We start from the raw sequence: 24,800 nt of genomic DNA on the forward strand, positions 1-24,800 counted from the left end.
CTGAGAAAGGAACTCGCAGCCCCCAATTGCGATCTGCACAGACCTTACAGAAAAGCACCCGAAGCCAGATGCGAGATGTACAAAAAGGCATCACGAACCGCGGATATTAATGGCACACTTGTGAAAGGGCCCCCTACAGGAGATGTGATCGGGACACAATATAGACATTGTGTCATTTCAAAGTGCATAAAATGGCAGGTGTCCATTACCAGCCAATGACCACAGGCAACATCTGAACACATTGCCCATGAAGGCCTGAAACCAGGAATGAACTTAACTGTTGCTGTTTGTGTGCTGGGCGATATATCGTGTTTTGTAGATATACCGATATATATTTTCAATATCTATATAGGATGAGACAATATCGTTAACATCAAGACATAAACATATATACAACAGAATCGCTTAATGTATAAATGCATGATTTTTTCCTCCCCCTCCCCGGGCCATTTTGGACCACTTTGTCCGCGTCATTTTGGGATAGGTGGCCCCCCTACTTTTGTCTGTGGTGCCCTCTGTTCCCCCCCTAAATGTGATTCATGGATACGCCACTGGGTGACAGAAGATAGAAATGTACATGCCAAGCATTGGTGTTTCTCAGTGGCGCTAAAGGAATGTACTGGTGGTCTGTGCCAAGCCCTGTCAGAGTTGTGCTTGATCCTGCAGTGGGGCAGGGTAGACCATAAAGAGTCGGGCCCCCTCCAGGGACTGAAACACAGCGAGTCATCTCCCCTTGTGAACCGGGGATGCGTTTTCATGTGTCTCGCCATTGCTGCGCCATGTCTTAGACCTGCAATTTCTCTTCAGATCCGCCAGTGAAAACTCATTTTGGCTGGCCCACTCACTTTCATGAATCGTCCTCCTGGCGGCATGCGGAAGTGTTCCTGACATGATCACTTCCCACATGTAAATCTGGAAAGAGTTTTAAGAATCGGCCCCATTGAGCTTTTTCAAACAGATTAACCACTATTGCAGGCCTTGGAGAATTGTGTTTGTCACCTGTCCTTTGTTTCGCAGTTGGATTGTTATCACCACTTGTTTATTCTGAGCCTGCACTTTTCCCCTCCCCCCTCTCCCATGCACTTGCACGTTCTCAATGTCACTGGGCCTAGTAAGATCGCTGTTTTGTTCTCCCCTGTTCCCCTCCCTTGCCTTGTCGCGCTCTGAAACACTTGTGTACGAGCGCGATAGAAATAAAATATCAATCAAACCGAGATAATCACTTCAGGGCACCATTGAAACGTTGCACGGGGTCAAGGCATGTCTATCTAATACTGACATGTCTGTCTTTGCGCACGTGTACTCCTGACATTTGAGCATCCATGTTGGAATTTTTTTTCCGCTAACTCCATGCCTGCAAACTCTGAGCACCTGAATCCTAGGGCCTAGTGTATTTATCTAGTTATTTAATTCTATCATTTTATATTGATTGTTCTGGAAGGGTTTTTGTTCAGCGCTTTGGTGTAAAGCGCTATATAAATTACAAATACAAATGTCGAACGATGAATTCTGTGGCAACCAGGGGTGTCTGGGGAATACTGGGTCGTCGTCTGTATAGTTTCACCATTTTTGCATGCTCTTTTATGCTTGTAGATGTTGCAACTGTGTTTGCTGATTAATAACACTCATTCATTTCCATTTCTACTTGTGCAAGTCAACTTTAACTGTTTATCTTCGGTGGTCTGGTGCCTGTTAGGTCCTGACCAACACTATAGAAAACCTCAACAAAAAAAAACAGCATTTACCAATCTAATAATTTTGGCTGTTGTATGAGAAAGCATTTTCTAAGTTCATGCTCAAAGACGCCCATAGGAAGATTGGGGGGCTGGTATGTTGCAGGGAAAAGCACAGGGAGTGGAGAGAGGGTACAAGAGGGGTGGGTGATTGAAGGTGAATCTGAGGATTGATGAATGGGCGCGAGGGACGATGCGTGAATGAATGAGGCGAGATGAATGGGTTTCCTGCAGGAGAGATGACTTCATGATTTTGAAGATGGATGAATGAAAGGTTAAGGGCACGTGATCATGTGAGGATGTTTTGACTAATCATGAATGGTCGTAGATGCAAATGTGAATGAAAATAATCTGCCTTATTAATGTATCATTATCCTCCCCTTTTTTTGAGGCCGGCATTTTGGGTGGCTGTAAGGTCAACGTTTTGCACGTGTCTTATTGGCATTGTTTGCTACTGTTGCTAATGTAATTGAAAGCGTTCTAGGTGTCCGATGTTTGATGGAACAGTGTTTGTTTAAAGTGCTTGCCTGTTTTGTGCCGATTGCATGTATGGCTTTTTATCAAATGTATTTTATTGTTCAAAGTGAGGACCACCTAGCTCGAGAGCAGTCGACCGCTGCACAGTGCGGGTAGCCAGCGTGTGGACTTTCAACAGTAGGCAGTAATGTGTTTTGAGGTCTGTGCGTCAGTATGTGTGTCCATTGGGATTAGTCCTTGGTCAGGTGTGGTTGAAAAGGCAATTTCTTTGAGAGATTTTCAAAATTGGAGAATTGTGGGGGCATTCCAAGCCAACAGTGGGATCGAGTTCCAGCAGGTTTGTGCGTGACAATAGGAAGATGATTTGCGGGTCCCCTCTTTGCGGACGACTTGTGATTGAAGCCGGTTGTTTGATTTGCTGAGCGAGGAGAGTGTGCCTCCAGATATGTGGAGCTTAACCACCAGGTGATACATGCACTCTTGAACCATTTCATTTCGTCATTTGTATAGCGTCTTTCACCATGGGGATGGTCCCAACACGCTGTAGTTGAAAGCCCTCTGGGAACCCAAGTCCAAAGTATGGGAAAGTTAGGAGGTGCTAGTATGTGTGTGTGTGCGCGTAATGACCATTAAAGGTTGAAGGCTTGGCCGAGACCGTTTGCCACCCATGTCTAATTGGCATGTGTATGGGTGGAGGGATGTACACTAGGGAAATAAGCTGAAGGGGGTGTGTAAAAGGATAGTACATTATGTGTGCAGCTACAGTTTGAATTTTTGTCATGAAAGGTAGCTACATCATTAATAGTCCAATACTGAGTATTAATGCATACCTAGCATGGCTGCATTCTGGTTCTCCCAGACGCAGCGCGGGATGCCACAGTCTAGTCATAACAGAATTCCATGATGTCTGGGGAATAATGATCTGGCTAAAATACCAACTTGGTTAGTCTGATAGAAGTTTCCAGACTTCATCACTGGCGACAGACCGCATAAATATGTATGATGTTGTGAGATGTTGCTAAAACAACCCGTATGAGCCAAAACTAGAACTGGCCAACACTATTGATTTTCTAACTTTTCACAAGAAAGTAAAAAATACTTGGGTAGATTTTCAGAAATATTTGTGACAACTTTTGCAGTCAAAGTACAGGAAAGTATTGTTCCAAACCACAGGCTTTATTGTGTATCAAATTAGCAAACGGGCCGCCTTTAGGCATCAGCCTGTTTCTCTCTAGACCAGTCCAGGTCTGCAGATGGATTTAGCAGAAGCACGAGGCCATGTTCTTTCTTAGATTCTCATATTGCCACATCCGATGATTGGTTCACAACGGTAGACAGCTGACCAAGGCGGTTTCAGGGTTCTGGACACAAGAGCATTGTCAAATTGACCTTGTAGTGCACTCAAAGTCTGGAACCGTCGACTCCACAAACTCATGTACCATATTTGTTTACATATAGCTTGACAGTAACTTACCTGTGCAGCCACGGAGTATGACGAGCTACGCCTCTCCTGTGATGATTTGTTTATTTATATAGTGCTCACACCTAAGCGCCGTACATGGAACATATTTACATACATCATGCCAACCCAGGGTGGTACTCATTTATCAACCTGGAAAGGATGAAAGGCTGAGTAGGCCTAGCCGGGTTTCGAACCTGTGACTTGCAGATCATGCATAGATCACAGCAGCGAGTGCTGAACACACTGAGCTATTTTAACAGCTGTAATGAGACCAGAACCACTAAACTAGGTGCATTAAAGGGTAGGACAGGCAAGGGAGCATGGCCAACTTCAAGACATTTCAACCTTTTAAATGGACCTCTAAATTTGGGAGTGCAGTTACAAAGAAAGCTTAATAGTTTCTATTAAGTAGTCATTCAGGGTTTCAGCTTCCTGCTGGCTACCTTCATCTGTTCTGCGGTGCAAAGGACAATAAACATGTCCCAGATACTATGCATGTCTCGGGCGTATCAACCCTAACCCCGTGACAACGCATTAGCTAGGATTGTTCCATAGAATCAAGACATCAGATGAGACTCTTGGCATACACATATGCCCTGAGGGAGCGTCAGTCTTCAACTGAAGTCTGCATCACGTTAAATGTGTATTTGCTTGCCAAACACACAACCTCCCCAAAAGGTCTTCCATGATCATAGACCATGTTTCCCTTGCTTTCAGCTCTTTGCTGTGTGTCAGGGACTATGATATAATGGGTTATTTATAATGCACTTAATACCCAGAGGTTTCTAAGTGCTGACCTGGGGAATCGAACCTATGTTGCTCCGCGTTGTCTTGCTTCCAAGGCGAGCACGTTGCCCCTGAGCTATCCTTCCGATACTACTACTATGCATGGAGATGAATGAAGCTCAAGGTGTGGCTTGTTTTATGTAACCTCCGTGATGGACCCAGGCAAATCATCCATTGCGGTTCCGTTAGGAAACCTCTGCTCCATTATAATGTGTGCAGCACACACCTGCCTCCCTGAGGGAAGTCCTTTACCTGCTGCCCTGAATTGATTCTTCTCATTCCTTACAATATATTGTGTGATGTGATACACCCTGTGTGGCTACAATTACACCAACCTAAATCACGTGTGCCCCCCCAAAAAAGGGTTTTACAGTTGTTACTGCCCTTTCGTATTTGAGAACCTTAAACTAAAATACAATTTTGTTGCTGACATATGCAGGTGGGCTGTCCAAGTTGAAGGCAAGCCCCTTCGACCCCCCCCCCACAGTCATTTTGAAATGGGCCCCCATGCATCTGCGGCCATCCCTACAATGGGAGACTTGGATACGGTTTTACTCCTGAAAATTGTTTTCGCAATACTGCAAAAGGTGGCTCGGTGGATCTCCCTTCAACTCAAATGGATTTTCTTAATGGGTGAGCTGTATGAGGCTCAATTGCTTGCTGTCAATCCAGTCTTCATGAACCCAGTTCCAGGTCTTCCCTGTCAGCCCTTGACATCTGTCTCCTGGCCTGCTATATGCGGCCGTGTTGGTACATTGTGCAGTCTGTACTGGCAGAGGACGTCCAAGCTATTGCAATAATCGCATTTCCGAGGCGCCACATTACCAGGCGTCGCTTGAGGCCTACCTTTGGTGATCCGAAAATACAAGTTCGCGCACGCACGCACTCACACCCACATTGAGTTATTTCCTTAGTAACTCATTCCTACACATTTTAAAATGTCAATTTTAATATTGGCCGCATGCTACCATACACAAGCATAATCGAACACAACACCGTGCTCAACAAACACTAGTGTTTAATCCAAAAATCCGGTGAGCAACGTTGTCATTTCTTATTTTGAGGTTTCAAATGCTCCCCTTTGGGGGGAGGGATTAGAACGGGTATCGCTCCCTTCGTCCATCGGAGTCTGGGCCTGCAGCCTCTAAATGTGAGCACCCCGCTGCCTGAAGTCAAACTGAAACCTAAGGTCCCACGAGGGAAAGTTGTTGAATTTCCAGAACCCCAGGTGTGTTGTTCCTTCCCGGTAACTTGAGTCCACTGGCTCCGCCCTCCCAACCGCTCCCTTTCTCCTCTACGGTGTAAGCTGCCCATCCAGTTTTTCCAGGCATTGCTGGCTGGACCAGAGCGTGTGCGCTTGTGTGAGAAGGCTGCGCAGAGCGCCTGCGCAGAACTCTCCACCTGATGCTGGGAACGGCGGCGCTTTCAATGGGCAGGTGCTGCCAGGCTCGCGCGGCTGGCACTTGTTTACCAGAGGCCACTGGCGCTTCTCGGAGAGGCTTCCACGCTGTTAATGGGCCGTCGCGGGCACTACTGAGAAGCAGCGGCTGCCAGCAGACAGTGGCCACCTTCATCTCATTCCTTCCTCCCAGTTACGCACTGGCCGGAGCAGCCACTTCGGCAGACTCGGCGGGGGTGCTGCGCGGGATAGTTCCAGGAGCGCAGCCTGCCCTGAACCTTTGGATAAGAACAGGCCGTGGCTGCCCCCACTCCCCAAAACCACGATGAAGAAAAGGAGCGTCGCCAGAGGTAGACGACCGCGGAGTCTTTGTTTTAGAAGTGGTAGCGCAGGAGGTGTATCCCCTTCCAAAAGCGCCCTAGAGAGGAGCTGCACCCGCCTTAAGCGAAGAAGTTGGGAGCTAGATGTGTGACTGTCAGGGTAGCCACTTGGTATTTCAGCCGCAGCCCTTAACCCCTGACAAATGGGCAATATATTATATGCCCACCTTTCACAGCTGGCGTGGCTTGTATCGTTCACTCGCTCGCACACACTAACCCTGATTCGTGGAACTGGGCAAAGTGTATTTTTGCAGTGCAAATTCTTTTTTGCTGTACAAAATGAACTTTGCACTGCACAAAGACTCGTTGCACAGTTCCATGTATTGGGGTTTGTGTCGGCAGTGCAAAGTCACTTTGAACTGTGCAAAAAATGTGCATGACTCGGGCCCACTGACTCTTCAAAGACGCACCTTATTATTAGCGGTATTTATATATCACGATTTTGCCCCAGCGAAAGTCAGCGCAACTCTTTTTACTGAATAATTGCAACTTGCGCCTGCGGTGTGCAGGGATGCAGATGCGCGATTATACGGATATACAAGCACCGGTGGTGGTCCCTCTTCTCCGGACAGGGGCATAAAATTGGCTCGGGCACCCCTGAAAAAGTGACCCACTCTCGTAAATTGCAATCTATTCCTTTTGTGACAGGCTGTTTGAGTTGTACCCAAGCAGTAATTCTGTTGTCAGATGTGTTGTAAATTGTGCATTTCAAAGAATATTGGTTCGGCGACACTCGTCAAAACTGCTATCTGTGAAATGAAGTAACTCAAAGTGGCCCACTTTTTGTCCCCAAAAACTGGCCCTCACTATAAGGTGACCAGACGTCCCAGTTTTGCTGGGACTGTCCCGGTTTTTGGTGCTCTGTCCCCCTTTCTCAAGATTATGTTCCCATTGGAAACTGCACTGGTCCCGTTTTTTTTGCAGTCGGTCTTCATAGATGGCAGGCATGAATGCACAATCTCACACAGAAGAAATGCTGCGCTTTACAACTTAAGAGATAGTGTTCGTTTGTGATAAATTAATTATAATTTGTGTTTCTTTGAACAGTAACACTTGAACCCCCTTCTCCTCCAGACGCCACTGAAGTCTAGTGCCTTGAGAGCCACTTTCAAGAGTTAGCCCTACTTTTATGTTAGTTGCCCTGTTCCAGAATTTTTACTTTTTAATCTGGTCACCACACCTCACTAGCATGACAGGCCTCCACTTTGGGTACTGCCCTATTGACCAGTCCAAGCATAGTGGCCCCTCTCACATTTTCGCACCACACTGTGCACGCTTTTCTTATAGACACTAGCCTTCCTAACACACGTCTCTCTCAGACATAGGTTCACCTCTAAAACCTATCTTGTCGCAGGTCACTCTCTGCTACATGCACACAGACCTCTAAAAACCTCGGACACACACAGGCACACTTCCGTTTCTTCCTCCTGCAGCCCATTAACACTTGCTTGGCAACACACACCTATACCCTACACACAAATTGTCACCTTCTCACTCTGCGCTATGTCCAAGCAGTCTCTCTCTCTCTCTCTCTCTCTCTCTCTCTCTCTCTCTCTCTCTCTCTCTCTCTCTCTCTCTCTCTCACACACACACACACACACACACACACACACACACACACACACACACACACACACACACACACACACACACACACACACACACACACACACACACACACACACACACACACACACACACACACACACACACACACACACACACACACACACACACACACACACACACACACACACACACACACACACACACACACACACACACACACACACACACACACACACACACACACACACACACACACACACACACACACACACACACACACCCCCCCCCCCCCCCCCCCCCCCCCCTCCTCTCTCTCTCTCTCTCTCTACCTCCAGAGTTCCCCATAGTCCAGTCCACCCCATGGAGGTGGCATGAGGTTTGTGAATATTTTCGGCTAAGGGTGTATTCCCAAGCGCATTCGTCCTGTGACATAGTTTCGGATGACTAGGGCCGCAATTAGTTTTAGTGGCCCAGAAGAGGTCCACACTAGCCGGTCTGGTCGCCCCATAGCATATTGCCCAATGGGCCAATACCTGCCTGGCTGTCTTTGATCTGCAGGTCTTATTTCCTGCCGGCTCTACTCAGGCGTTTTCCCTTCCAAAGGCAATAAAAGCAGTACCAATTTGCTATTCTGTAATAACTTGATATGTAAAGTTACATGTCCCATACCTTTGCTGGAAGAACTGTATGAATAACCGTGTAACATTATTATTGCTGAGTTTGGAAGCAACGAGGGTTCGATATGAAAAGCTGCCATCACTTTCAGTGACTGCTGTGCTCCCACCGCAGAGTGACATCAAGATTGGCAGTACATCCCACCCCCTACCCCATAGACCCACCAGCTGCCAGAGGGGTCAGAGCGGGCCTTCATCAAGAGATATCATCATTTGGAAACATGATATATTTTTGGTGCTTCGTCGTACATAAGAACTTTGTCTATTTGGAAGTATATGAAGGCCCCTTTCTGCTGGCACACACCAGATTAATACCATTGGGTCATTTCCGCTATTCTAGGTCTCTGCTGGCTGCCTAATTCTCTCGCACCCACGCTTGATAGCATTGGGTCATTATCACTATTCTAGGTCTCTGTTGGCTGTCTAACCCTCCTACAGCAATATGTGATACCCTGCAGGGGTCATTAACCTTATTTTAGGTCTTTGCTGGCTGTCTAATTCTCCCACGCTTGATACCCTGTGGTCATTAGCACTATTCTCGGTCTCTTCTGGCTGCCTAATTCTCTCACACCCAGGCTTGATACTAGTGGGTCATTCACGCAATTGTAGGTCTCTGCTGGTTGTCTAACCCTCCCACACCAGGGCGTGATACCATTCGTCCATTAGCACTGTTCTAGGTCTCTGCTGGCTGTCTAGCCCTCTCACACCAGTGCATGATACCATTGGGCCATTAGCACTGTTCTAGCTCTCTGCTGGCTGTCTAGCCCTCCACAACAGGGCGTGATGCCATTAGGACCATTCTAGGTCTCTACTGGCTGTCTAGCTCTCCCACACCAGGGCGTGATACCATTGGGCCATTAGTATTATTCTAGGTCCATGCTGGCTGTCTAGCCCTCCCACACCAGGGTGTGATAACATTGGCCATCGCCACCATTCTAGCTCTCTGCTGGCTGTCTAGCCCTCCCACACCAGTGCGTGATACCATTGGGCCATTAGCGCTATTCTAGCTCTCTGCTACAGTCTAGCCCTCCCAAAACAGGGCGTGATACCACCATTCAGCCATTAGCACTATTCTAGCTCTCTGCTGGCTGTCTAACCCTCTCACACCAGGACGTGATACCATTGGGCCATTAGGATCATTCTAGGTCTCTACTGGCTGTCTAGCTCTCCCACACCAGGGTGTATTACGATTGGGCCATCAGCACTGTTCTAGCTCTCTGCTGGCTGTCTAACCCTCCCACACCAGGGTGTGATGCCATTGGGCCATTAGCACTGTTCTAGGTCCATGCGGGCTGTCTAACCCTCCCACACCAGGGTGTGATGCCATTGGGCCATTAGCACTGTTCTAGGTCCATGCGGGCTGTCTAACCCTCCCACACCAGGGTGTGATGCCATTGGGCCATTATCACTATTCTAAGTCCATGCGGGCTGTCTAACCCTCCCACACCAGGGTGTGATACCAGTTTATGGTCATTAAATCGAATTTCTTTTTTGGTTGCTTTTTATTCGAAATGGGGGGGTTCCCCCCAACCCCCTTTTTTTGTAATTTTATTTTTTTTTACCCTTTTTTTTTTTACCCCCGGAACCCAAAAAAAACATGTAAATAAAAATATGAAAAATGCAACATTTTTGTTTTCGACATTCTGTATTATTTTTTTGACATTATTGTAATTCGACATTTTTTTTCTCGATATTATGACTGCACACCTGTGATACCATTGGGCCATTAGCACTGTTCTAGGTCTCTACTGGCTCTCCCTCCCACAGCAATGCTTGATAGCCTGCGGTCATTAGCGCTGTAGAAGTACTAAAGAGAAATGGAAAATAACGCATGAAGTTACGTAGAAATACGCATAATAGGCGGCCTATTTCAGGATCACTACTACATGTAGCTTTTCTGTTCTCCTCATTTTGCACACCATGGGTTGGCTTTAGGGGGTGGCGTTTTTCGTGGTTGGTGAATATTTTGGATGTGTTTTTTTTTTTTTTTTTTTTTTTTTTTTTTTTTTTAAAGCTACTTTTCTTAAACAACAGAAGTGCCTCGAGACTGAAACGGTGACATGAATTGGTGACGGCTCGAGGTATGCGTCTGCTGCCCCAGGGCTCTGCAGCCTGGGAGTCTCAGCTTGCTCATCCCTCCTCTGAGCTGCAAGGGAGGGACTGTTCACAGCCGCCCGAGCTGGTTCATCAGCTGTAAACAAAGCATAGGGCACTCCTCATTTACTTCCAGTAAGGAAGCCCGCCCGCATCATGCGTGAAAATTAGCAGAAACGGCAAGAGCTCGTCGTCCGAGCTCAGGCTGGAACAGGCGAAAAAGACATCATTTCAAGAACACCTGCGCATAAAAGCTAGCGTCACTGCCATGTAGGCACTCATTCGCACTGCTATCATCGGTTGCTATTAGCCTGTCTTCTGTCCTACTACCATGGGCCCTTGTGTGTATTTGCCAGTGTTTCTCGGATCACCGAGTTTTATTTTCCCAGTATCCTCGTGTATGCGAGTTCCCTGAAGTGATTAACCATTGTGCGAGGCACGCGTACAAACAAAATAAACATCCAATGACAACACGGTCAACCTTTGGGGCCTCCTGCCTTTTACTGCCTTCTTATATGTTTTCATTTCTTTTTGCTTGTTTTCATGCCATAAGCAGGTAACGCCCCTTCCCCTCAGTGTGGCAAGAGATTGAAGGGGTATGGAGAGTTGAAGGATGGTAGCAAAACGCAAGAGGTGATGGCTGCAAGGTTTAGAATTAATCTTCACATGTGGCATTGCTGTGGGTAACCCTCCAGACCATCGTTTTTTTTCCTGCCAAGCTATTACAGAAGGGAAAAGACAATTTGAAAGTCTGGCTTGTTCCCTCCCTAAAAGGGGCAGTCCAGCCCGAACTGCTAGGTCACATCCCTTCTGTACGAGACCACAAGCACCCCCAGGCATGTTTCGGCCGTTGGGCCTCATCAGTGAGGAGTAGCTTGGGTCTCTAGGCTCAGCAGGCAGGGGACCCACATCTGGGCATACCCGTCCCACTTGGGGTGACAATAGCAAAACACAAGATCTGATGGCTGGAAGGTTTAGAATTAGTCTTAACCTCTGGCATTGCTCTGGGCAACCATCCAGACCACCGTTCTTCGCCTGCCAAACCATTACAGAAGGGGAAAGACAATATGCAAATCCGTCTTTCTCCCACCCCAAAAGGAACAGTCCAGCTCGAACTGCTTAGTCACATCCCTTCTGCATGAGACCACCAGCATCCCCAGGCTTGTTTCGACCCGATGGGGCACAGAAGGGATTGATATTCAGGGTGGGGGCAGAACCGTGTATAGGAACATGTCTTTTTCACAGCGCAACCACATTGTCGTGCATACATCATTCAGTAACAACGCACATTAAATGGTGGAAGGGTTCAGTAGCCAAACAGTAATGATAAAGGTTGTTACCTTCTGTAAACTTTGGGAGTCCCATCTGGTCATCGCCCCTCTGGGCCTAGTTCCCGTACAATAAGGGGTTTTCTTTTTTTTTAATACGGTTTATACAAACCTTTAAAAAAAAGAAGAAAAAAAGGCAAACCAAACAGTTCACAATGCTTGCTCCCCTCCGCATCTTAATGTACGTCCTTTCTTAATACTAGTCCTTCTCGCTGCGTACGAAATCGCATTGGAGCGCAGAGGTCCGACATAAGAGGTCCTTAAGTACCAGCTTCAATGGGTACTGTTTCTGTGTCAGTTTCACTTTCTTTCAATCGTTTATTTAGTTCATCCAAGAATGTTATTAGAGCGAACATAAGTGTCCGGTTTGATCCTTCAAACATCCATCCCCACCATTCCGTGGCGCACAGTGTCTGCAATTTCACAAATACAGTACCAAGAGTTCGAGATCTCAGTGTGCGTAGGTTTGGGCAGAAGATAGTTAGGTGTTTCAGCGTCTCTGTGCTGGATTTGCAAAAGCGGCAAAGTAACTCTATGTTTTGAGTTGTGTAAGTTTCGACGTTCTTTAGTGGCCATTAGGTTCAGAATAAATCTCAAGTATGTGGCTCTAGCTGTGGGATCTGGAATTTGGGTCAAGTATGCTTGAGGATTCCCATGTGCTCTAGTCTCTCCTGGTACATCAGCCATCATTCTAGTGAGGCTTCTTTGTTCGCATGTTAGATGCCAATCCATGCTCCACACTTTGTTCTTGGCGATAACTGGATTTTCTAGCAACGTTGATAGCTTGATGTCGTACAGTTCCAAGATCTCAGAGCAGTACTTGTTCCACATTGATAAGGTAATGCTAGCAGATCCCTTCTTAGATTTTAGTATCTCGTGATAGCTTGATGTCGTACAGTTCCAAGATCTCAGAGCACTACTTGTTCCACATTGATAAGGTAATGCTAGCAGATCCCTTCTTAGATTTTAGTATCTCGTACTGCAACGCTGGTTTGATTACAGTGCTTTTCCTGAAGAGGCATAGTAAATTCCAGCTCACTCTAGCATGCATTGATATTAGCCCCAATTCATATCTGATGCAGACTGTGGACGTGCCACGCGGCAGATGTAACGCTCTTACCCAGAAGATGTTTTCAAGAGTATTCCAGAGCTTATAGGAACAGCCCAGTGCATTTCCAGTCCCATAAATTATAGCTGGAACAGCTTTTTGTTGGTAAAATGGAATCCTGGGTTTCAGCGAAAATTTCCCGAACTGCCTGTTGATAATCGGTGCTTGGCACGCCAAATGTCGGCATTTCGATTTCGCTAAATCTGCCCAAGGTGCATCGTCTATGTTTGAGCTTATTCTCATGCCCAAGTATCTTGTATCACATACAGTGTTTAGCTCCGTCTTTTCAATAAACCAGTTCTGTTTTTTCTGAGTTTTCTTCACAGTCCGTAGATTTTGCAGTGTTAGTGTCTCGCACGCTTGTTTGTTAATTTGCAAACCATTTCGGCGCACGTATGCTTCCAGTGCGTCCATTTTGCGTTGTAGTCCGATAGAAGTCATGTCTAACAGTATAAGATCGTCCAGTTTTCCTTCCATGGTACCCAATCGGGGGAGTGTCCACAGCAGGAAGACAGGGGAGGGGTTAATGCTACTTCCCCCTCCCCTACCCCCATTCAAAGAGAGCCAAGCAAGAAGTTAACATTGGATTGAGCCATTGGGCAAGGTTCAAGACGGTAGCTGCATGCCAGGGTCACCACCGACCGGAGGCACCAAGAAAGTGAGGTCAATCGTTCTAAATGCCATTTCATATCAATCCAAGCGAACACCCACATCCGTAGCCAAAAACCATAGTCCATGCTCTGGCAACTATTGGTCTAAAACCAAACACAGTTACAGGTGATGCCTTAGAAAATAGAACACAGTGGTAAGAATAAGGTAAGCATCACAAGTTCGAAAGTGCAATTTTAAAATGTACACTATTCTTTAATGTGATTTGTTTTGATCTTTTAACATGCAAAAAGTTCGAACTTTAAAATAGGTACAATAAAATGCTCAAATGTTTATACTTTTTTAAAATGGGGTTTTCAAACGTACATTTTCAAATAGAATTCCTTCAAACTTGTATTTTTCGAAATTACAACCTAATACTGTTTCCGCCATGACGCCCCTGACACGATCCCATGAAAGAATGCCCATGCCAGTTCCTCCCATTTTAGATGTAACAAATGCAATGCGCAGACCAGTTTAAACCTTCAGAAAAACCCAAGTCTCGATGCCTCTGCCATGTATTCCCCTTCCGAAGGGAATGATACTGGGGATTGTGTCTCTTAAATCGACAAAGTTTCCCTAAGATCGGGCGCCAGCATCCACCTGTGCGTCCCAAGATTTAAGTGTATCAGGACCAGGGGTGCCAGCTTTCCAGTTGCTCCCACTAAGATCTGGAACTCCCTCCCCATGCATATCCGAATTGAACCTTCTCACCAGCGTTTCAAGAGTCTCACAAAACCTGGATATTCAACAAATATTAACCAGTCTCACTGTTCAGCGTTGTAGCACTAAGTCCCGCCAGAACCATGTTTATTGTATGCATTTTCTGTTTGCTTTTTACAATTACTTGACTGGTATGTTATCTGTAACCTGACAAAGCACTCTTCTGTAACCATAATGCTCTGTAATTTCATCTGCAACCAGACAAAGTATTCTTATGTTACCCACGCTGTGATACCTCTGGGTTTGGGGGTGTCACAAATTTTATGAATAAAAAATAAAATAAAATCAAAGCCAATGACGGGCTGGCCACCATGTGCCGAGGCAGGCGGCCCATTGCAGGAAGGGTGCCTCGGCAGAAATGACCTGCACATGATTTGCATGTAAGAGCATCCCTCCCCGGCACTCCTTAGAAATGACCAGGGCGGAATGGCCATGCCAGGTTTACCCACATCAGAACGCACAATAAACATTTGGACCCTTTTCTGGGAATCGGGGAAGGTAAGGGGATGAACCACTGTAATCCATCTAAAAGCTCAAAGAGGCAATGGAAGGTCTGCTGGAAGTCCTTCACTGAAACCCCCGGATGCGCACCTGGTTAGTAGCGCACCGGGTTTGGGGCGCTATATAAATAAATAAACCCCCTCCGGTTGCATGCACTAACCCTAGAGGCCCCGGCCGGGCTAGGATCGTGTCGTACTCTCCAAGTGAATATTGTGGTACTTTCATGCCAGCGCAACCACTTCTGCAGAGCCCAAGAGAGGTAATGTCGGGGATATTCCTCTGCGCATTTGTTACTTCTGATTCACAGATGGAGCCTCTGGAATGGATTACAAAACATAGACTTCGTGTTTGGGCGCACTGTTCATGGTGTGACTTACAACCTGAAGAAGAAACGGGCAATTACATCATTATTGAATCATACCGTTTACATATTTTAGTTCAATGGTAAATTAAAACAATGTAATTAAAATATATTGTGCAAATTAGAGGATTCACATATCTATAGGCCTAAGAAATAGGCTTTGTAGGCTTTCTTAATTCAGTTTTTACATTGTGTTAAAATGGACATAAAATGTTGCATTCCTGGCTTCACGGTTTGCTTTCTGACGCATTTTTAGATGATGTTTGTAAAACAGGTGCCTGAAACCTGCTTCAAGCTTCCCATTTTAACCCTTGTTTGTCTACAGACTTTATCACCATTTGGAACTTACACTTACGTTCAAAGCCCCGCCCCCAGCAGCTGTGCACATTTACCCACCCAATCGGTTTGAGAGAGTTGTGTTCCAAAATGTCGGCCACACCACATTAAACAACTGCGTGCAGTGTGCGGGGAAGTCAGTACTTTGACAATTACACAATCCAATAATTGGATTCAAACTCCTCAAAGGGAAGCTCTCAGAATCCATATAGTTTGGAAGAAAAATTCTAAACATCCAATTGGAAATCGCCACCTAATTTCACGCACCTTTTGGAGTGGCAAATGACCTAAAAGGGAGGCGCTATTAGAATTCCGCTTGACCCATTTTGGATTTTGAGTATCTGCAAAAGTTCTGATATCTGATTGGACTAGTGGTTATCTCGTTTGGGTCCTGTTGTGCCAAGATGGAGCCACATATTGGGCGACCCATTCAGTGGCCTAACACAAAATGTGGGGGCCCCCCTGTGAGCCATGCTGAGGGGGCCCCCCAACTCGGCAACAAATCACTAGTCGTGCCTCACTCTGGGCCGGCATAGATTATCACACTTTCGCAACGCGCGCAAACGTGCTGCTGAAGGGATATGCCGCACACTGCAGTAGGAGAAAGATATAAATATGTTTTTTAATGCAATATACAGCACACTTTCTGAGAAAAATTGCCTAAAAAGCCAGAGTGTTTGCAATTGTTTTGTAGGGTAACACCAATCCAATAGATTCAAGTCACCAACAGTGCACAGGAACATTAATGCTTTTCTATTAAAAATGCTATGCCATTATGAAAACATCTCCAACTGGCTGCACAATGTAGACCAGTGTAGACATGTAATAACGTTACAGTAAAGCATGCCAGGCCCCATTTAGACATACCTAGACTGGTTGCACCAAAATGCCAATCGAAGCAATTACCATCTTCAAGAAGACAACACAAATTCAAGCCTGTGGCCTCTAACAACAAGCTCTTTAAAATCTGCAAGGAACTGGTAAATCCTGTTGCAGCCTTTACCTCTCCTGTTCCCTCCCAGGCCCTCTGTCATCTCACTTCTCCGCTAAAACTCAGGACATACTGACATGGATACTCCATCTCCTCTTCCTCTCCCTCTCTCGGACCCCCTTAGGTCATCTCTATCTCTCTTCCTCCTTTCTCCTCTTTCTCTCTGACAACACCTGACGAGGTTTCTAGACAAGTCTGATCTATGAAAGTGTCATCCAAACAGGTGCTCCCCTGCTCCTCCAGAACCATCAAGGACCACATTGACACCCTCGTTCTAGCCATGGCCGATTTCGGTAATCACTCTTTCGCCACTGAAACGTTCCCCTCTCCCCTTAAGCACTCCCTTATGCACCCACTCCTCAAGAAGCCGTCTGCCGATCCCGCCTGCCCGGCAAACTATCACCCAATCTTCATCACCCCTTTCCTGGGCAAACTGTTGGAAAAGCTGGCCATCTCCCAGCTTACTCTGCACACGGAATCTGTTGGTGGTCTCCATGACCTTCAGTCTGGCTTAAGAGCAGCCAGAGTCACGGAAACTGCTCCCCTGAACACCCGTGAAGATCTACTCTCCAACCATGATTCCAGCATTCCTTCTGTCCTCATCCTCCTTGATCTTTCCTCTGCTTTCGAAATGGTGAACCATGCCATCCTGATAAATCGACTCCATGAGTACCTGGGCATCACGGATCAGGCCCTTGAGTGGCTGACCTCCTTCCTCTTGGACAGCCCAACTTGGTGCCTTTCTCTCTGCTCCATCATCTCACCCTGGTTTTTCAACCTTTACTTGGCCCCTTTGGCCCACCTGATCTCTACATTCTCCTCTAACTTTCAGTGTTATGCAAATGACACTCCGATTTCCTTCAGGCTCCCCTCACACTCCTCTCCTCTCGCTCATTCCTGACTGTCTATCTGTGATTCAGGATTGGTGTGCCTCCAACGATCTCTGCCTAAATATCAGTAAGATGGAGATCCTTCTCATTTGGACTCCTGCAGCTGCTTTCCCACAGCTGCTTTCCCTCTTTCACTCTGGCAGCCTGCCTTGGGCCCTCTTCCTTCGCCATCCTGTGAGGCAAACCACCTGGGTGTCCTCTTTGACTCCACTCTCTATTTCTCTCCTCACATCTCGGATGTGGCCAAGATGTTCCACTACCAGCTGCTCCTCCTCAAAAGGACTCTTCCCTTTCTCACTTTCCCCCAGAAGCTCAGTGTCTCCAGAGCCCTGGTTCTCTCTAGGCTAGATTACTGCAACAGCCTCTTTCTCAATCTGCCTTCCTCTACTCTCCACCTTCTGCAACTAATCCAGAACAGGACTACGAGACTTACCCTTGGCCTCAAGCCCAGGGATCCTATCTCTCCAGCCCTGAAATCTCTCCACTGGCTCCCACTTGCTGCAAGGATCAAGTTCAAGACCCTTTGCATTGTCCACATGGCTTTCGGGGCCTGGGGCCCGCACTACATCCAATGCTCTCTTCCAAAATATCTTCCTTCTCGAGCCCTTCGCTCAACTACCTACAACTCTCTAAAGGTTAGACGCTTCTCCAGACAGAGAGTGGGGGGTAGATCTCTCTCCTCTGTAGGGTGCCTCCCTCTGGAATAGCCTCCCTGCTCCTCTCAAACTTGAGCCGGACCACCTGAAGGTCGGGAAACAGCTCAAAACATTCCTCTTCTCTCCTTTCTCTCACTCCCTCCCCTGCTGGCCTACCTGACCTACCTGTCTGCTGTACCGACTGGTTGCTTGGCTACCCTCAGAGTCTCACTGAGTCCATGTCCATACTCTTTCTTGATCAGTCACCCTTGCACTGCCTCTGGGCCTACCATGCACTTAGGGGCTATAACTGTAACCCTACAGTCCCTTGTTCTCTTTGCACTACCCAGAGCCGCGCTGCCCTGGCTGCACTTACTCAGAGCATTGCTGCCCTGTTTTTCCCTCCCCTATCCCTTACACTTCCCCCCTCCCTTTCCCCTTGCACTTCTCGTTCTCGCACTTGCACGATCCGAATGACACAAGGCCTGGTAAGATCGTTTGTCTTGTCCTCCCTCTAACATCCCTCCCTCGTCTTGTCGCGCCTAGAAACACTTGTGTACAGGCTCATTATAAATGACTTATATCATATAATTTGATCACAGATGCCCAGAAAAATATACAATGCTGCAGTAAGAAACGGCTAGACTGGCAGCACCCAAACGGCAGTCTAGCCAGGTAATTCACTTAGCAGGACTGCTTTATCAGAAATACCCAGTTAAACAAAGGTCATACCAAACTGAGGAATGACTAGGCTAGCTGCACCAAAATGCCTCTCTAGCCATTAATACCACATATCATGCCTGCTTAGCCTGGACATGGACAGCTATTAAGATTTGTTGCACACTCCTGCCCCCCCACACCTCCCCTCTCCCTCCCAACCCTACCCCAACCTCCAAAATCAGCTCCTGGGCCCAGAATTACCTTCACGTCCCTCTTCCTTGTCCCAGAGCTTACGTATGAGGCTCTTTGCCTCATAGGTAAGTACTGGGATGAGGAAGAGTGGGACTAGGAGTAATGAATATTACAGGTAGCTATGTCGGGCATTACCTCCATGTACCTCTACCTCATCCCAGTACTTGTGTAGGAGGCAGAGGGCCTTATACATAAGTATTGTCTCATACACACTGGGGTGAGGAAGAATAGGGCTAGGAGTAATGACTAATCAAGGCAATAAACACAAGTATTGGTGCAACACCATTGAGTTGACTGGGATTCAGGACTCCCCCCCCCCCCCCCCCCCCCTCCCCTGTTGACTCAACCTGACTGACCTTCAAGCAGTTGCCAGACAGAACAGGACACAGATGTTAAATGGCACCTGGGTTTCTCTGTTAACAAGAGCCCAGCAATTACTAACATAAAGCATTTCACGGTTAGTACCTGCATTCAAATCCCACATTTTTTAGGCAATTGAAATCGTGATGTGGGTTTAATACTTGTATGCCAGGGGAGGGATTGGAAGGGTAGAGGGGGAACAGGAGACCACTCATTCTTACAGCAGTCCATAAGTGGGTGCTTTCAACCTTAAAGGAGAGAGTTAACTGCGTGTAACGTTGAAGCTACACTTGAATAGTATCATTAAAATGCATAAAGAAATGAAATGCCCCCAAACAAATACGTTTGCCCCTCCCCCACCACCCATGAAGTTAGTGCCTCTCCCAACATTTGAGGGGTTAGCCCCCTGAATGTAGGTTATGTTGCGCCCCTGAACGCACGCACGCACACACACCATTCACCATATACACACACGCACACCAAGCCATCCATACATTTAAGTGTGCACCCTTTCACCATACAGGCACACCCAGGCAGCCACTTGTGCATTTAAGTGTGCACCCTTTCACCATACAGGCACACCCAGGCAGCCACCCGTACATTGAAGTGTGCTCTCTTTCACCATACACTCACACACGCACATGTCATAGGGTTGAGGGGAGCCCTAATACTTCAAAAAGCAATTGGGCCTCATTACAACTATGCCGGTCTGGAAACAATGGTGCCAGTAAGCTTACCGGCACCGTTGTTTCCAGACCGGCATATTACAGCTCTACGGGCGGTTGCCGTCCCGCCCGGCAGGTCAGACCTGCTACACAGAACGGCTCCCACCTGCAGAGTTTTCACAGAAGCACCGGCACGGTTATTAACGGTGCCGGTGCTTCTGTGGTCCCCATTCCTATAGAATCCGATGGAAATGGGGACTTACCATTTGCCGGCGCCTGACTTCCCGGACTGCCGGGGTTGTAATTGCCCTGATGTTATCGGGAAGTCGGGCACCGGTAAATCATTACAGGTCCGGCGGCAACCTGCTGGTAGCGCCGCACGGTTACCGCCAAACCCGTAATGAGGCCCATTGTTTCTTTTTGAAGTCACTCTGACTTCATAAAGAAATTATTTCCGTTAATGACCGAACTATAACGGAATTAATTTATTTTTGAAGGCAGAGTGACTTCAAAAATAAACGGTTTCTTTTTTAAGTCATAGGGCTCCCCCACCCCACGACATGGAGGCCTCCAGCCTAGGCTCTTCCATGTCATGGGGTTGGGGAGCCCTCAGAGTTCAAAAAGAACGTTTCTTTTTGTAGTCACTCTGCCTTTATAAAGAAATTATTTCTGTTACATAAATAATTTCTTTATGAATGCATAGTAAATTCAAAAAGAAAAAAAAATATTTTTGAAAAAAAAATATTTTCTTTTTCCAGTGGGGCCCCCTTCCAGGACATGTACTGGCGGGGCCCCCCGCACCGCGGGGGATGAGGGGGCCCCTGTTACGCCAGTGGACCCATTGCTGCCTGATTTTCCGTTTCTGGAGCCCATCACGGATTTGCTTGGAACAATCCTGCCCTGCCCTCCCCCTCCACGAGGAGCATGTGAACTCCGTGTGGACATTTCAAGCAACACATGGCCCATTGACCATTAACAATTAAGGGGGGGGGTGGTGGGCCGCCATGTTTGGTTGAGCCCTCCAGGCTGACATTATCAAACAGTGCCTCATTTTGCTGCTGGGAACATTCTGGACCCCTCTGCTTGCCAGTGTTGCGAAACAAAAAAAAAAATGATGAGATCGTCTCTTCATTCTCAATCTTGCATTTCCTGTGAGAGGATGCTCTGTTCCCTGGGGAGCAGCCAGTGTTCACGTCCTATCTGAATGATGGCAGGGCAAAGGCAGCGCGACTTATCTATCTTATATTTTCTTCCCTCTGGAGAGAGATGGGGGGAGACCTAACACATTCAGAATCCTAGAATGCCATTCAAGCTGGCCCTCCTGATGCGGCATGGTAGAGGTTACCCATTGATATGATATGATATTTATAACACGCTCAATACCCAGATATTTCTAAGCACGGACCCGGGGATCAAACTTGTGGTGTTCCGTGTCGTTTTGCTTCCAAAGCAAGCGCGTTGCCCCTGAGCTATCCTCCCGAGACATTCATCCCTTTTGATCCTCTGTGATCAACTGTGAGCAGGGTGCTGGAAGGAGGAATGTGTGGCAGAAAGTGCTCATGAGAGATGCTGGAAAAGTGGAGAAAACCAAATGCCTTTAGTTGGATGATCACCTTCTTGCGTAGCGGCCAATGGCTTCCTTTATTTCGGATGCTACACCGAACGGATTGGAGGCAGTAGCATGATACACCCGGCCTCGTGGCTGCACCCATTAAGTACTCTGTGATGCGAAGGTTGCCCCAGAAATTCACTACACTCTGCAAAGCGCCCCAGTATTGCTGTGATCCAAATTCACATGGGGCAATTCCCAGTGATAAAGCCTCCACGCCACATTCAATCTAAAGTGTGTCCCAGGCTTATAGTGTGCTAAACTGCACTGTAGTAGGAAGCCCCTCTTCCTGAAAAGTCCTGCGTCCCCATAAGATGAGGCCTCTCTGGTGGAAGTCATTGTATTTCTCGTGGTATACAAGTATTGAGACTTTACAGCCCAGGGGATAAGGGCTGTAACGGGTGTTATCGGCCCATGTCCGAGCTATGTGCCCAAGTTGAAGCTGAGGGCCCCTAACAAGGGTAAGGGACGATAGCACCTGTTACAGCCCCTCCGATCCCAGGGCTTTAATGCCATTATAATCTAGACAAATCACAATAATGGATTCAAATCATGTTGGAAAGAACAAGACAGCAGTTGAAGCAGGTGCTCTGAACCTTGTATTGAGCACTGCCCAAGTGGAATGCTGTCTAATGACATCTTGAGCGTTGTGTTGGAGTGGTTCATAGTGACTGTTTCGACATTCAAATTTGCGAATGACAAAAGTTCCGACACAAAAGTGTCCAAAAAAAAGTTTTGAATGTATTTATTTATTTTTATGAGAGGATCCGCCCCAAACCCCTGTTTATTTTGGTAAAACTACTTATTTAACTATACAAAATTAAAATAAACCACTTAATATTACAAAAATATACATTCAACACTTTTTTTCGAAACTTAACTTTGACTGGACAGCTGATGGAGTGTTGATAAAGAAACATCTAGCTTCCTACCAGCATTGCAATGTTATAATTTGTTTAAATATTTTTAGTTTTTATAATGCGCAACATGCCCATAGGCCTCGGTGCGCACGAACAAAACATACAACAATACAAAAACATAATCTTGGATAAGGCATGAGACGGGACACAATAACTAAGGTTTATCGGAGGTCTACTATCTACTTTAAATCAGAGGGCAACTTGGAGAGGGTATTACATTTTGCAAGGAAAAAAGGAAGATTACTGTGCCTGCAGCCAATAGCTATCCAATCCCTATTGGCTTGCGGACACCACTCCTACAACTTAATCCTGCACAGAACCTTCGGATCAAAATCTCTTAACAATCCCTGGACCAGTTCTGTCTCAAAGCCAGGCCATCACCTTATTCCTAAAGGCCTCTCTACATTCCGGCTTCACAGGGAACATAACCTTAGTAATAATAATGTTTCCTGGATCCAGAGCAAGCTCTCTCAATGATTTATCAGCAATATGTGGCATCCATGATTTCCCAAGTCGAACAGTCCGAACAGGGATGGGTTGATTTTGGTACGGACTCAACGAACACCACATGATGGGGCTGGGCCCATTGAGCAACAATACCACGTTCCATGGGCTGATTACGCCTTGGGGCCAAGTTTTTGAACAAAGCGATGTGAGAGCCTTAATGTCGGGCTCCTATGCTGTTACCAGCCAGTGGAACAGGCTATTCTTGCTAAAAGCATCGCAGGTTTCTAACCGGGGTTCTAAGACCAATGAATTTGTTTCAAATATTAGGCCGTGGTGAGTGCACTACACATTGTTTCACACAAAGAAATGCTCAACTAACTTGCCCACCATGGAATTGGAGGTCTGGATGCCATGCAGAGCCCCTCTTGCGTTTTGATGGTGGCCGGAGCTGCAGCGAGGTGAGGTATGGCCCAGTTGGTGGCGCTGCAACATGAGGAGGTAAGTGTGGGCAAGAGAGGTTGAGGTTCGGAGTGGGGTGGATTGGGTAGAGGGGGGTATTAAATTCAATCTGGGTTTGGAGATACCGGATTAGCTGCCACACCCTTCCAGGGTTCTAATTACACAGTATAGATCTGGTTTGAGGGACATACCAGCCGGTATGGGCCTTGAAGACCAAGTTTAAGGCCAAAGAGCAGCAAGGACAGTTAACTTGGTAGGAAGGGCCATAATTGCCTGTACGGCCCTAGATCCATGTCTATAAAGCTACGATAACCTGCTTGCTCTTTCGTGAGAATGAAAAGTGTGAAAAGGGCATACACGGTTGATGCAAGTATTGCCATTAAATATCTGTGTAACAGGGATGGTAGTATTGATTTACTTTGTGCGGGTAATGCACACTTCACATTTGGGATTTCCATTAGCTTGGGTTAGCAGGGGCCTGTTGATTGTGTGTAAATCCTTCAGGGAAGTCGAGGGGATTTGGCTGCGGTTACATGATCAAAGGTCTATTAGTATAGAAATCTGCCTGGGAGGACACGCAGAATTGGCTGCAGGTTTACTCCATGGCATGCGTAGCCTAAGAATGCCGCATTGTGACCCATATGCAGATTCTAAAAACTATTCTGGGAGCTATCCCAGTACGTATAGCCTGCAGATTGTAATGAGAAGATATAATGAACGTACCAAAGGTTATATTGGGTTTTACTTTGAATGCATTGTGTTGAATGAATGATAGAATTGCTTACTTTGAGTAATAAAAAAAAAAATACTTACGGTAATGTGTTATGCTGTAGTACATTAAAATCTCTAAACTAGAGTAACATTTGAAATTATTTCATGAGAAGGGCAAGAAAAAATGATCTCGGTAACTGCAAGACAGAGAGTATCTCAAAGAGGACGGATTTAGTTTACACTTTTTTCCAGTTTTTGGTGATTTAGCGAAAAGCAAGCAACCGAGATAAAGCTGTATCTGAAAACAGGCCCCCATGGCATTCCTTCTGGCCTCGGGCAACTTGATCAGGTTACTCCTGGTGCCAGATCTTATAATGTACCTTCCACCTATGCAAGGTTTCTCCATTTGACTTGAAGGAGCGACAACCTCCAAGGATCCCAACTACAGGGAGCCTATTGTATAGCCTAATCGATCAGTGTAACCCCCCCTCGCACCACCTGACTCTCTCTGTTTTGCACCTGTACTGCTGTATACCTCGGTAAAGTGCTCTGTTGCCTCTCGAAGCCAGATACGCGCTCAATAAAAACCATAATAATAATAACCCCCATGATGGGCCATGCA

The 24,800-nt window shown here is 46.7% G+C and overlaps 1 protein-coding gene across 2 annotated transcripts in view; it reads left to right on the top strand.

The window, feature by feature from the left end:
• The window catches only part of ARHGEF16 (Rho guanine nucleotide exchange factor 16), a 440,772-nt gene that overhangs the window by 35,251 nt on the left and 380,721 nt on the right, over positions 1-24,800 (top strand). Inside the window, exon 1 of one of the 2 annotated variants that reach the window (XM_069610225.1) lies at positions 5,788-6,207. The exons of the other annotated variant lie outside the window; for it this stretch is intronic. Coding sequence (XP_069466326.1) covers positions 6,183-6,207 — 25 coding nt within the window. The 5' untranslated portion in view covers positions 5,788-6,182. Of the gene's footprint in view, positions 1-5,787; positions 6,208-24,800 lie in introns of those variants that run through there. 2 annotated transcript variants of the gene reach the window in all.

Source organism: Ambystoma mexicanum, chromosome 8, assembly GCF_040938575.1.
Source record: "Ambystoma mexicanum isolate Mex_15411 chromosome 8, UKY_AmexF1_1, whole genome shotgun sequence".
NCBI classification, from domain to species: Eukaryota; Metazoa; Chordata; class Amphibia; order Caudata; family Ambystomatidae; genus Ambystoma; species Ambystoma mexicanum.